This window comes from Corapipo altera, unplaced genomic scaffold (assembly GCF_003945725.1).
Source record: "Corapipo altera isolate COAL_440 unplaced genomic scaffold, ASM394572v1 271, whole genome shotgun sequence".
In the NCBI taxonomy this organism is placed as follows: Eukaryota; Metazoa; Chordata; class Aves; order Passeriformes; family Pipridae; genus Corapipo; species Corapipo altera.
This window is the reverse complement of record NW_020884935.1, coordinates 1549406-1562636: the sequence shown is the minus strand read 5'-3', so window position 1 is coordinate 1562636 and position 13231 is coordinate 1549406. Positions and strand designations below refer to the sequence as shown.

Below are 13231 nucleotides of genomic sequence, written 5' to 3'. Positions count from 1 at the left end.
CCCGCCCCCCGCGCGTCCCCTGGCGGCCACCGACCGGCCCCGACGGGGGATGCGGGCACGGGTGGATGTGTGTGTGCGCCGGGAGCGGCCGGAGGGGATGCGGGCACCGCCAGAGGCGCGCCGGGAGCGCGGACAGATGTGCGGCTGGGGCTGGCCGGAGGGGGTTCAGGCACAGCCAGATGTGCGCCGGGACTTGTGCGGGGCTCCGGGCACCGCCAGAGGTGCGCCGGGAGAGGAGCGGGGATGCAGGCACAGATGTGTGTGTGCTGGGAGCGGCCGGAGGGGATGTGGGCACCGCCAGAGGTGCGCCGGGAGAGGGTGGGGAGGATTCAAGCACAAGCCAGATGTGCGCCGGGACAGGCCGAGGGGGATGTGGGCACGACCAGATGTGCTCTGGGAGCGGCCGGCGGGGATGTGGGCACAGCCAGATGTGCATTGGGAGTGGGGATGTGGGCACACCAGCTGTGCACCGGGGCCTGTGTGGGGCTCTGGGCACCTCCAGATGTGCGCCGAGAAGGGGTGGCAGGGATACAGGCACAGCCAGATGTGCGCTGGGAGAGGCTGGAGGGGTTGTGGGCACAGCCAGATTTGTGCTGGGAGCAGAGCAGGGCAGCGAGCACTGCCACATGTGTGTCCCAAAACACCCATGGGGAAGAAAAGCAGCAAACTATAAACAAGGAAAGGCCGTACCAAAACAAACCCGAAGAAACCCCAAACAAGGAATTCTCCAAAACAATACCAAGAAACCCCACCCTCAAAACAGAAACAAGTGAAACAACCTCCAACTAAACAAAAAACCCAACCAAACAAAAGCCCCAAACACAAACCTACCCAAACAAAACAAACCTTCTAAAAACCATAAAAACCAAACAAAAACCCCCAAACTCAAGACCTCGAAGTTAAACAAACAAAAAAACCCCCACACCTTAAGAAACAAACAAACAAATCACAGAAAAATGGAAGCTCAGCACAAAAATTAACTTTTCAGGGGTAAGAAAAAAATGTTCAAACCAAGAACAAAAGGTGACTTGCCAAGTCAGCCCCAGGACAGCCATGGGGAGCTTGGAAATTTTAAAACTGAAGGGTCCAAATCTGCTGAGTGATCCCAATAACATTTGCTGGTAACAGCAGCAAAATTTGGTCTTCTGAAGAGACAACCTGGGATCATGCAGTGAGTCAACAGAACGTCACAGGAACACAATTAGTCCTTTGCACAAGCCCAAGGACAAGCCCGAGAACACAGAAATTCAGGCTCGTTACTGTCTAAATGTCCAATGGATGCTGTGAGTAAATTTGCCATCTGACAGGAAGAAAAGAGAAAGGAAGAGAAGATAAATCCTCAGCCTGTGTTTTCACTCTCTGTTCAGAGCCTGCTCTTGAGAAATCTGCAGGCCCTACAAGCCCCATCATTTCCACACATCCACCAGACCTCAAGAGAAGCTGAGGGACCCTCAGTCACCTTTCACTTAAATGGAATTCAAGTCTGAGCATATATTTTGCTTTTTGGTTTAGGCAACTGTTGAAAACTACATCAGAGGAAGCAGTTTGCATGAACACAGAGCCTGGATTTCTGTGGAAGAAAGCACTTGACGATGACATTTCACACCAGGGTAGTTCCTCCACAGTCAATAATATAAATAAATTCAACACACGGTTCAGCCAACTTCAGGAAAAAGATAAATTACCTTATTTAACCACCTGTACTGGCGGGGAAATGGCACATCTCAGAGCCTGCATCCCTTCTGCTGCTGAATTTGCTCATCAGGATCCTCACAGAACCACAGAATCTTCGGAGTCTGACTGCAAGGCTGGGCCCTGGTAACTGGAGTCAGAGAGAATAAATATGACATTACATTAAAAAATATTTAAAGGCTAAATACGAGTTTGATCTTTCATAGCACAAAGTCAATTTTTAATATACTCGTTTCTCAGCACTGCCAATTCCACCCGAAGGACCCTTCAAAACCACTCTTTTATTGATGATGAGTTTCAGTGAATTATTCACCAGATCTCAGCTGCCTGAGGTTTTAAATGTGACAAGGACAGTAACAGAGAACAACCCTCTCCCCCTCCTCCTGCAGGCCTCCCAGTGCTGCTGACAGGGGCACCGTGGGTGCCCTGAGCTGATCCCATCTCCTCTCAGCTCAGCACACACTGGCACACCAGGAACAGCCTCCTGTGTCACCCTCGGACCGGCACATCCTTCCAAAGATGGAAAATAAAAAAAAAATCACCTTTTCTGGAGAGCTGCTAAACTCGTGGGTGTGAAGTTGTCCCTCAGAAGAACTGCAGGTGTTTAAAAGCAGCCCTACTGTACACCAAAAGGATCCAAAATGTAACAATCCTGGAGAGCTACAGGAAATTATTCCCAGTTTGGACACTGGGCTCATAAGCAGGGTCTGGGCTCCCATTCTCTGCTTCCCACAGCTTGGCTGTAATCTCTGTTTTATCACAGGGTCCTTCAGGTGAGGGCTCTCATTCTCTATTAAGCATTTGCACATGGGGTCCAGGTGGACAATTAGCATTTTAATACTCAAATAATATTAATTATGAGCTATTTTAAACTCACAGAGGAACCAAAGGCCAAACTGGCCCTCTGCTTGTCTCCGAATGACCATTTTCCAGGGACACAGGCTGACAACTGGGGAGGATCTGCCTCAGCCAGGGCTGTTTGGCACTGCTTCCCCATCCCCCTGACTGCTCCAGCTCGGTCTAGCTGCTTCACAATTCACAGCAAGAAGGCCAGGGATTTTCTCCAAGCTGTTACTCTGATTGCAATCCTCTGATTCAATTTGTATTCACCCATCTAATTACCATTCCTTAATAAAAATGTCAATGATTCTGTCCCTAATCTGAACCAAAAAAATCTTGTCTGTGAGGCACACCTGCTCAAGGATACAAGACAAAGCAAGCGTTGAAAGAATATTGATGCTTCATAGCAAATTAGGTTGCTTATTTTGACCTGTTTTAAAGAATAATTCCAAATTCTGATCACATTTCCCTTGCAAGGGCAAGGCTCAGGTCTAATTCCCCTTTCCTTGTTCGTGTTAAGCCTACAGCATCCACAATACCACTTCACAAGACTTCCTCTAGTAGCCCAAGTGGTAAGACTATACACAGCTTCCGTGCCTCTGTGGCACAGGAAAATGATGCACATTTGGGAATAAACTGGTTCCATGGGGAAATCTAGAGGAATTTCTCAGTGTAGTTGCATTTGAAGTCAAAAAGTGCACCAAGATTTGCCTGGGGGTGATGCCCTTTCAGAACAAAATTATCTGCTCCCAGGGGCACCTCACAACCCAGCATCTTCCCGGCCTCCTGCAGCAGCAGAAAGGGCAGGTTAACCAGGAGAACATCGGTCCTGTCCATCCTGCTATTCCAGCGAGGAGCTGTCAGAATGTTTTCTTTGTGTGTAGCTCAGCCACTCCCACTGGGCTCTAATTTTGGCTGGCAAGTCAGGTTTTATCATGACAAAATTAATGACAACCCCCACTTGTCATTAACAACAAGTAATCCCCTTCCCTCAGCTGTTCTCCAAAAATATCACACTCACTTCTCAGTCTGGATGAATTATTTACATCCCATCACTGCCGTTGTCATTTTCCTTGTCTTTTGCCCTGTGTCACCATCCCTTTTATCCACACGCAGGCTTTGGGGGGACCTTCTGGCTGCAGTACAGCATCAGCAATAACTATCAGTGAGAACCCCTGCTGCTGATGCCATGGAATCAGACCATTAGCGACAGTCGGTGTGGGATCAGCCGTGGGAGCAGCCTCTGGGAGCCTGATTCCATCATAACCTGTCCGAATGCAACCGCCAGCACCTGCCAAGCTTCACGTCTAAATAGATGAGAAGGAGAGAAGGGAAGAGGCAGGGAGGGCAAGAAAAAACCCAAAGAGGATTAAACCACTTATTATTCCCAGGGAGAGAATGACAAATAAGAGGAGTGTTGCTTCAGCAGCTGTTCCTGGAGCTCGCATGGTTTTCGTCCGGGTTCACCTCTGAAGGAGAGGTGCTGATCTCCCTCACTGTGAGGGTGTTGCAGCACTTCCCACCACCACACACAGCAAGGGCAGGAGCCTGAGGGTGCACCAGCCCCAAAAACCTTGGGAGAGCTGTTGCTGCCTCGGGAACTGGTTCTCATGTACCTGGCAGTAGGAGAGGTGAAGGGAAAAGGTGAGGTGGAAGGGAAAGGAGTGAGAAGGAGGTGGAGGGAGAAGGCACTGAGGTAGGGGGAAGATGGAAGGGCAGAACCTGAGGAGAGGTGGAGGGGGAAGGCCCTGAGGGGAAGGAAGATGGAGAGGGGTCACAGACAGGCCATGCCAGGGCTGCTGACCTCCCTTCCCCTGCTGCATTCCAGGCTGGATGTCAGCTCTGGGAGGCCATGCCAGGGTGGCTGCAGGTCCCTTGGGCAGGAGAGCAGCGTGGGCAGGCAGTGGAGGGCAAGGGGTTGCCCAGGACCCCCTCCACCACCCGGGGCTGGCACGAAGCCACCACAGAGAAAGAAGCCAGCACGAGGAAGCACCACCTCCACCACCATCACCACCAGGAGGGCAGGTGAGCTGGAGAGAAAAAAAAACAGCCCTTCCCAGGAAACCACAGATGGTTCTTTAAAACCTTTTACTGAACCTGTAGCCCGTTCATACACATAGTTTCACATGTAGCTACGAATCTATCAAAAAAAAAAATATTGAGTGCATGTAACTACACCACATAAGCAGTAGGAGGCATAAGGCATCTGTCAGGAAGTAGGAAATTTCATAAACTGCCTGAGATTCGGGATGCTGTAAATATTTAGTGGTTTTCTTTTGGTGAGCTACAGTATATTTGTTTAAATATTCACCGTTCCAGGGGCGTGAGTCACGTCCCTGCTCTAAGTTCCCATCAGTGGGGGTGAGTGGTTGTTAAAACTACAGAGAGGGGAGGCTAATTTCCATGTAATTCCTTCCATGTTAAGGAATACTTCCATTCACTTCCAGTATCTTAGTACAAAAGGTGCCTGAGAGTTTCCAGAAATTATACTATTAAAAAAAATCACATGGCTTGCTGCATAAATGGATAACAGCTTAAAAAAATCCCCAACAACTAAGAATCAATTTCCTGCCTAAATAGATTCAGGCAAGCCCAGTGAACTTGATGCCATTGCAGAAGTGCTATTAATGCATTAACAGCCTCCATAAATACATTTTACAGGTGTGAGAATCGCTAAGTTAGCCAATTGGAAAAATATATATTTCCCACTTAAAATAAGATTTTTGGGCCATTAATATTTTCCTGTAGATTTGGTTTCTTATTAATGGCCACATGAAGGCAGGGCAAGCAGTTTTTTCATCATTCTTTTTATGAAATAAGCAGGAGAGCCTCAGAGGCACTGCTTACAGTTTTGCTAACAGCATTTATCACTTTAACAGATAAACACCACCACAAAAGCAGAAAGCAGCGGGCCCACTCCCCTCCAGTGCTTAAAATCTCAAGTCCCAGGAGGAACCCTGACTCAGCCCAAGGTACTGCAGAGGAGAATCAGGAAGATGCAGAAATAACAAAGGTCATGGCATCAGCTTCCACCATTTTGGATTCTAGTCAAGCAGAGGAAGGTCTTTCAGCTCAGCTTCAAGAAAGCCTTTGATGGGATGGGATTCCTGAGGATCCCGAAGCAGAGGAGGAAAGGCTGAGTGTCTGTGAGGTGAACAGAAGGAAATGGTAGGAGTTGTGTATCCACCCTGCTGAGCTGTGCCCAGCTGCCAGGCATTCCCCATCGCTCCATCCCAGCCATCACACAGCAGGTACGGAGGATTGCTGCTGTTATTCTCTGGAAAAGCGAGTGTGAACTGGTCCTGAACGAGCTGGCACAGCCTCTGAGCTGCACCAGGGGTGCCACCCAAAAATCTCAATGACTTCTGCAGCTTCATACTGACTACTCACTGTCTATATCATTTATATTGTAGAAACAAACCAACCTGTTTGTTAAAATAGGGGTGCAACTCAGATTGCTCCCAGCAATTAAAAGTGCTCCTTTCCACGCTGCCTGTTTGTCCTGGAGCGTCTCTAGTTACTGCTGTTAGTTTAATTTCAAGATAATACTCACTGCATTACACCTGGGCTTTCCAGGTATTCCCGTTGTCCATTGCTGGTCTGTGGGCAGCTGAGGGACCAGACACCTTGTCTGGAGGCTGAAATGATTTGCAGGCACACAGACTTATCTTACTCAAGACTGAGCAAGCTGCAAAGTCAGGATGGGAATCCAGCCCTCACCTCCTGGCTTGTGATCCAATTGTTAGATGCAGTATTCCACTTTTTAATAAAAATTCATTGTATCAGACCCTCAGATGTGATGTTCTGGAGAAGCACAACAGATGGACAAGAAAAACGGAGCACATCCATAACAGGGTTATCCTTGGCATATCTGGGTAGCAACTAGAAACCCATTTGGACAATATGAATTAAAAATTATGTCCAGCAGTCAGCTGCCTTTTACTTCCCTACTTCAAATTCTCATAGTAAAGGAACTTTCATACAGAGTGTTATGACAATACTTGAGGAAAACAGCCCAGGCCATGCTAAGGGAAGTATCTGGAAGTTGGGTGACACATGTGAAAGGAGAGAAAGTTTCCCTGAAACCCCCCTGGAAGACACTGTTGCGATTTTAAAAAGTTTCTTCTTAATGGCTCTTCCAATAGACTCTTTTATACAGAATTGATGTTTATATTTGGCTTTTCCCCTGTTTAATACTTTAAGCACTGCAGGATACCCAAATGCTCGCACAGCCTTTCGCAGGAGCAGTGGCTTCACAGCTCCCCAGATTCCAATAATGTCATTACGTGCAACTCTGGAGCTTTTCGCAAGCAGATAACCAGATGAACAATAAAAAGTAAGCAAAAAAATCCCATTAGGAATTAATTAACTGATGTTCAATTGCATCCGCTTCTACCCTGCCGGAGTCACTAACAAAATCAGCACGCCTGCAAATTCAGAAAGGTTGGAAGAGCAGATTAAGCATCCAGAAAAACACCACAGCGTTTCTCTCAACACAATAGTTTATAACCTTCTATTCTGTTTTTATAAAGTTTAATGAGCAACACATTTCAGTCTTATTTTTATGCTGTGTTTATTAATGTAGCATTTGAGCATCGACATTTTAAAAGTAAATTCCCGCCCGGTTAAATACGTGTTATATTTGAAAGGGATTAGTTCTTCACTTATAGGATATGCTGAAATCCATACCAGAAACTCTCTTTAAAAATAAAACTGTACCAGATGAACGGCTCAAACACGTACTGGAGAGGATTTTCAGCTGTCTTCAAAGCACTTAATCAGTGTCTTACTAAACTGACAAAGCCACAACATTTGGCATTGGTTTGGGGGTTTTTTTTAATATAGAGAGTTTTATATAGGAAACACCCTCCCAGAATATGTAAACAACAGTAACACATGACAGAAGAGAAAGGAGGAGAGCTGGGATTGGCAAGACATATTATGTATTTATTTCTAAGTAACTACCACAATAAACACTGAAAAGCTTTGAATGAAAAATAAAGAGACTTCCCCACAGGATGGTTTTCAGATCATTTATTACCAATGAAGTAAAAGACAAATTGAAAGTCAGAAGGAGGGGGTGAGAAACATCACAGACATCAGAACACTTGCACAGAGCTAATCAGAGCTTTGCAAATGTTGGAACATAAATAATTTAAAAGGTATCTCTACCAATTAAAATATGTTTAAGAGGTACATATTTAAGTTTGCTTGCTTTATAAAAATCAGGTGCTTTATAGCCTAAGGGTCACTTTGTTTCTAACTAGGGACAACTAATGATTACAACTTAAAACCACCTCCTCTTAGACCTCCTGCAAATAAATTCACTGGAAGAGCGTTGTCAGAGCAATTCAGGGTCCACGTCCTTCCAGTGTCCCGTGTCCAACCAGGTGTTTCTGGAGCAAGGTACAAGAAACAGCAAAGCAATGGTGCAACAGCTTTCCCACAGGGGACTCTGTCCGTTGGAAACCCCGCACGCTCCGGGGTGAGTTGTGCCTTCCGTTGCACCACAAGTACATCTTGGGGCAACATTTAGGGGGGAATTGCAACATGAACTTAAGACACATCTCCTCAATACTGTAGTCTGAAACCAACGTGTTTGATAACAACATCGTGCTGCTCTTAACTCCGGAGTGCTGCCTACCTGACTGTGTCCTCCTGGAGCTGGTTTGGGATCGCAGAGGCAAGTACCAAAGGTTAAGGATGTTCTGTTCTGAGCTAATAAATAAGTAAAAAACCATGACAACAACAACAACAACAACAACCCCAACCCAAACCATACAAACTGAAGGCTTCCTTCCTGCTGCATTCTTCATCTCCCAAATCGTTTCTGTTCCCTGGATTGCACTTCCACACCACTCATCGCACTTGCACAAACACGTGTTAAGTACAGCTCAAGAACAGGCTCCTGAGGTTTAACTCACCACTGACAAAACTCACCCTTGGGGCCATGCACTACCTAAGCCCTCCTTAAAAGCAGCTCCAGGACTGGTGTTGCACCACACAGTGACCCACACCTCCGAGGAGTTTTGGAACATGTGGAAAAGCTGTGCCCAGCTAAGACAAGTTGACCAGGTGTTTCCGGGAGATTACTCCCCAAGTAACACCTGCCCCCCAAAGCAAATGCTCTCCACACTACACTGCGCTCCATCAGTACAGGGAAAAAAAATTTGGGAAAAGAAGGAAACCCCTCTGTCTTATTTCCATCAAAGCACACGATAAACTAACGCACATAACATCCAGACAGACGTTCATGGTGCCTGAAGCTATTCCCTTTGGTCCCCAAACTCAGCATGCACTTGGGACTGGAGGGGTTATTCGGCACCTACAGACAGTCTACCCCACTCCAGTGACATCCCGGATACCAAAGTCCAGCGAGGACACAGAGAAGCTCAGCGGGTGAAGCAGAGCCACAGCCCTGGATTTCGCTATGCGCTAAAAACCTGCCCGTCCTTTGCTACCATCGCCCTCCTCACAACCCCCGCCACGACAGCGTCTCACACCCCATCCCAGCACCTCCTTTGCCGTTCTAGGTCCCTGTGTAAACATTATCTGAAACTTGCCTGGTTAGAGCTCCCTCAGAGCAGACAGTTCCATGTCGGTAAAAACAAGGCACTTGCGGTTTTTTCCACCTCCCCATTGTCAAGACCCGACTTTCCAACAACCCGGGGATGATTTTTGGCCTGGATAATTTTAATCTTTGGTACAAGTCCTGCTACGCTCACACAGATGTGTGTTGCATGGACAACTGCGCTGCTGAAGTCGTAAGGACAGAGGATACATCGCGCTGTTCATCCAAAGAATTGGAATTGCCCGAATTTGCCTGAAGCTGCAAAAGCAGTTTATCTCCTGTGCTACTCAGAATTCCTCTTCTTTCCAATTTACGCCTTCAACCAAGGCACGAATGCCATGTGATAGTGCTTTTGTAACCTGTTAAATTCAGAATTCCGGATTTTTCTGTTAGCTTTCTCCAGGAATTTCCAGGAGATGGTCCTTCTAGAGAAAGCACTCTTGCGATCTAAACTGAAATGACTGACAGCTCTGGCTATCTGCAACCAAATGACCGGGTAGATTCTCTGCATGAGAGTGAACTGCCCTTACTTTTGCACATCACCCCAAAGCATCAAATGGGGCACAGATTCTGCCAGGCACTATTCCACGTTCTTTCTTACCTGTCAGCTTTTCCTCTGGTAAAATACCTCCCGTTATTTTCACCTGATTACTGCACTGCGGGGAAGGGGAGGGAACTCACGGCTTTGGAGGCGAAGAAACAAGTCCCTTACTAAGTTATGTTCCCACAAGAAAACTGCGTTTCGGGCCGTTCTGATGCTTAAAGCAGGAATTTAGAGCTGGGAAGGAGGGTCTGTACCCGCTTTAGCTTAGTGGAGTTAGCACAGTACGTTGGGTGGGGCCGGGATGGATCAGAGCAAGGGAGGAGGCCGGCAGTCAGCAACCATCCAGGACACAGTCGTTCCCGAGGTACTCCGAGGTTTCCAGCTCTATGCTGGACAGGAACCGCCGCGTGGTCTTGCGGCAGTTGTAATCCAGCGTGGTGGTGTACACAGTCTTGGCGTGCTTCGGGTAGATGATGGTGGTGCTGGTGAAGCGCCGGGGCTTGTTGCGGGGCTCGAAGTGCACCTCTGACTTGTAGCTGCGCCACGTGCAGTTGGGGACGCAGATCACCGTCTGGCTGCAGGAGGACACGCTCAAGCCCACGGGCATGTAGACGTCGTCGATGAAGTGCTTCTCCGAGTCGTATCTCACGGAGGACGTGTACCTGAAACACGAGAGGCACGTGTGTGAGCTCGGCTCAGCAGCAGCAGGGTGTGTTTTCTGCAGCACAGCACCAGGGTGGCTCCTCAGCCCCGAACCTGCCACACCACGCAAGAAACGCCTGCTGGTGTCTTACTCACACATTTGCCTTACGTTAGCAGCACACCCAGAACTGTCACTGTTCAGCCCAGCTGCCAGCACTAACAAACGCCTTCTCAATCCTTGGGTACATCATTTTAACCCTGAGCCCTGTGAACCCACAAACCTCCTTCAGATTCCTAAACCCAGGGGCCTAGATCCACATTTAGGCTTTGCACATAAACATCCTGACTCCTCGGAGTGCCAAGTCCGTGGAAGCACACGTTATCTTCTCAGTTTTGCTCTGCCAGGAGTCACGTGGGAGTTCTCTGCTATCACTCCCAGCACGGGGCACTCTCTGAAGACAAACTTGTGAAGATTCAACTGACAGGAAAATACTTCACTTTGCACACCAATCTCTGCCGGTGAGAAAATCCCCTGTGCCTGGACTGCAACAGAAAGTTTTCATCTCCTTCACACTGTGACAACTCTGTGTTGGCTTTTCCACAGTGCTAACTGCCTCCAGTTCCAGCCACGGCACAGGTTCCTTCCCCACACCAAGACATAATTCTTCCTACCCTCCCCTGCATTAGGCTTCCGTTTGATTTTATCAGCCTACCTCTGCTTCCACAGTCATCAACTGGGAGCCTTCATTTCTCATTACTGCAAATCATGATGTTCAAAGGAATAATTCACAGGCTGTGAAGCGATGCAGTGCATTAAAAAAAATAATTATGCACTCCTCTGAATATTACCTTTCCTTTTATTTCACACAACCAGCCACAGCTGTTAAGATAGAAAGTGCTTATTATCAAACCATGAGGTTACAAGAGCAAAATTCCTTTCCTCTAATAAAACTGTCCTAGAAAGAACTTTGAAGCTCTTCCCTCATGATTACCTTCTAGTTAGTCAGTTGAAAGGCAACTTTGGAGCAGTGCAAGGAAATCAAAGCAGGAAAGTAAAATACAAGAAAGTCTTCCTGGGAAAAAAAAAAACCAAACCCAACCATATGGGTGGGATTAAAAGAGGCTGAACACTCCTTCAGCCTGTACAAATGTCCAGGTCCAGGAATGTACAGCTGCGGTGAACAATAGCTCTGCAAATAAATTAACTTGACTCACAGGCACTGATAAGGCCTAACTGCTCCTTTACGTGCTATCTCCTGTAACTCCTTCAAAACGAGATGACTGTAACACAGTATTTACCTTATTTCCTTTGGTGGTAAAGGGTCAAACTCAACTCCTTCGCCAAAGGATAAGGGACACAATCTTGGAGGGCAGCTGGAGAGAACAGGGCTGGGGGAGAACACGGAATTCTGCAAAAAATGCAAAAGTTTTATGTTACAATTCAGTGTATTCTCAATAAAAGACATTCATTTATCCCTTGGTACGGAGCTGTTGAGGTTCACATTTATGTGCAGGAGGATCTGCTAGTCCAAGAGTTGCCTACAGGTGCATCCCACAGGCCTGAGTCCACACTGGTCTACAGCATCCAAGAGATGGCAAGGGGCACTTTTGAAGGCAAGGTCCTGACTCTGGGAGCTTAATTCAGAGAAGCCACTCTGGGAAACGGGAGAGGAGTACAACCCCTCAGCGCAGCGTAGCTTCTGCAGCATGAACTATAGTCTGTTCCCTGCATGAGCCCACACTCAGTTTATAGCTAACATTACATGGGTGTATGAGAGCTCCCTCCTTGCCAGATTCATCCGAGACGCCCACGGACAGACTGCGGCAGGAAACCATCGCAGGGCATCTCCCGTGAGCAACCTCCTCCTTTCACAGCTACGCCCTGGCTCCTATTTGAAGGCATTAAATCCAACCTAATTCACACACAGCATGTGGGGAAGGATTAACTCATTCCCACTGAGTGGTGATTCATGGACTTTCCCTGTGCTCCTCTCCTGGACACCCAGAGCCATGAGCCGACACCGGCCCGGAAACATCCCACAGCCCAAAGTGGCCCCAAAGGGAAGGAACCCAATGGGCTTGTGCTTTTGAAGCCACCTCTGCACATGTGCTTACTAACGAGGGGCAAGGGGGCTGTGAGCATCTCTCTGGTTCAACACACAATTCTCCTATGGCCTTTTCCAAACTCACAGCAGCACCCCTGTAGAAAAGGGATTTTCCCTCTAAATCTGCAGTTTCCAAAGTACTTGTAACAACAGCTCAGCGTTCACATCCAAAACCCATTTGGTAAAAAACCAGCACATATCTATCTGATACTATTAACTGAAACCAAAGTTTATACACAAACTTCCTACTCTGGGTCACTGCGGAAAAACAGGAGTTCACTTTCCGCAGGGATTTTCAAAGACATATTGCAACCGTGTCCCAACCCCGACCTGGGGCAGGAGGGACAGGGATTCCCTTGCACCAAGAACCAACCCCAGAGCTGGAGGCATTGTAAAAGGGATCCCTGACGCGACCCCGGTTCCGGGCGGGATCCCTCCCTGTGCAGGTCCCTTAAGGAATACGAAAGCGGCCGGAGAGGTCGGTGAAAAGGAGGGAAACCAGGGGCGGTTATTCCCAACCCATTCCCACGCCGACCCGCCAGTAACCCCCGCGGGTTTCCACCCCCCTTTTCCCACGGGATGCTGCGGGGCCCGGAGCGCGGCCGGGGCCGACAGCGCGGGGTCCCGGGCGGTGCATCCCGGCGGGGTGCGAGGGGCAGCGGCTCCTCCGCTCCCCGGGGGCGCGGGGCCCGGCACCTGCCCGCGGCCCCGGCGGGAGGGTCCGGCGGCCCCGGGACCCAGCGAGGGGCGGCCGGGCCGGTACTCACCGCGGCGGAGGGCGCGGGCGGGTCGGGCTCCGGCAGCCCGTTGGCGGCGGCGCGGTCGGGGCTGCCCGAG

The 13231-nt window shown here is 48.5% G+C and overlaps 2 protein-coding genes across 2 annotated transcripts in view; one reads left to right on the top strand and one right to left on the bottom strand.

Moving 5' to 3' along the window:
* Window positions 1–49: 49 nt before the first annotated feature.
* Window positions 50–5704, top strand: CUNH17orf97 (chromosome unknown C17orf97 homolog). The gene is given in 4 exon segments (XM_027660168.1): window positions 50–221; window positions 2456–2465; window positions 4361–4557; window positions 5412–5704. Coding segments are annotated over 4 exon segments (672 nt in total).
* A 1847-nt stretch (window positions 5705–7551) lies between these two features.
* RFLNB (refilin B) overlaps window positions 7552–13231 on the bottom strand; it is a 6287-nt gene continuing 607 nt past the window's right edge. The window contains exons 2-4 of the mRNA XM_027660167.1: window positions 13162–13229; window positions 11589–11698; window positions 7552–10309 (exon numbers count right to left, since the gene is read on the bottom strand). Coding sequence (XP_027515968.1) covers window positions 9979–10309; window positions 11589–11698; window positions 13162–13229 — 509 coding nt within the window. The 3' untranslated portion in view covers window positions 7552–9978. The remainder of the gene's footprint in view (window positions 10310–11588; window positions 11699–13161; window positions 13230–13231) is intronic.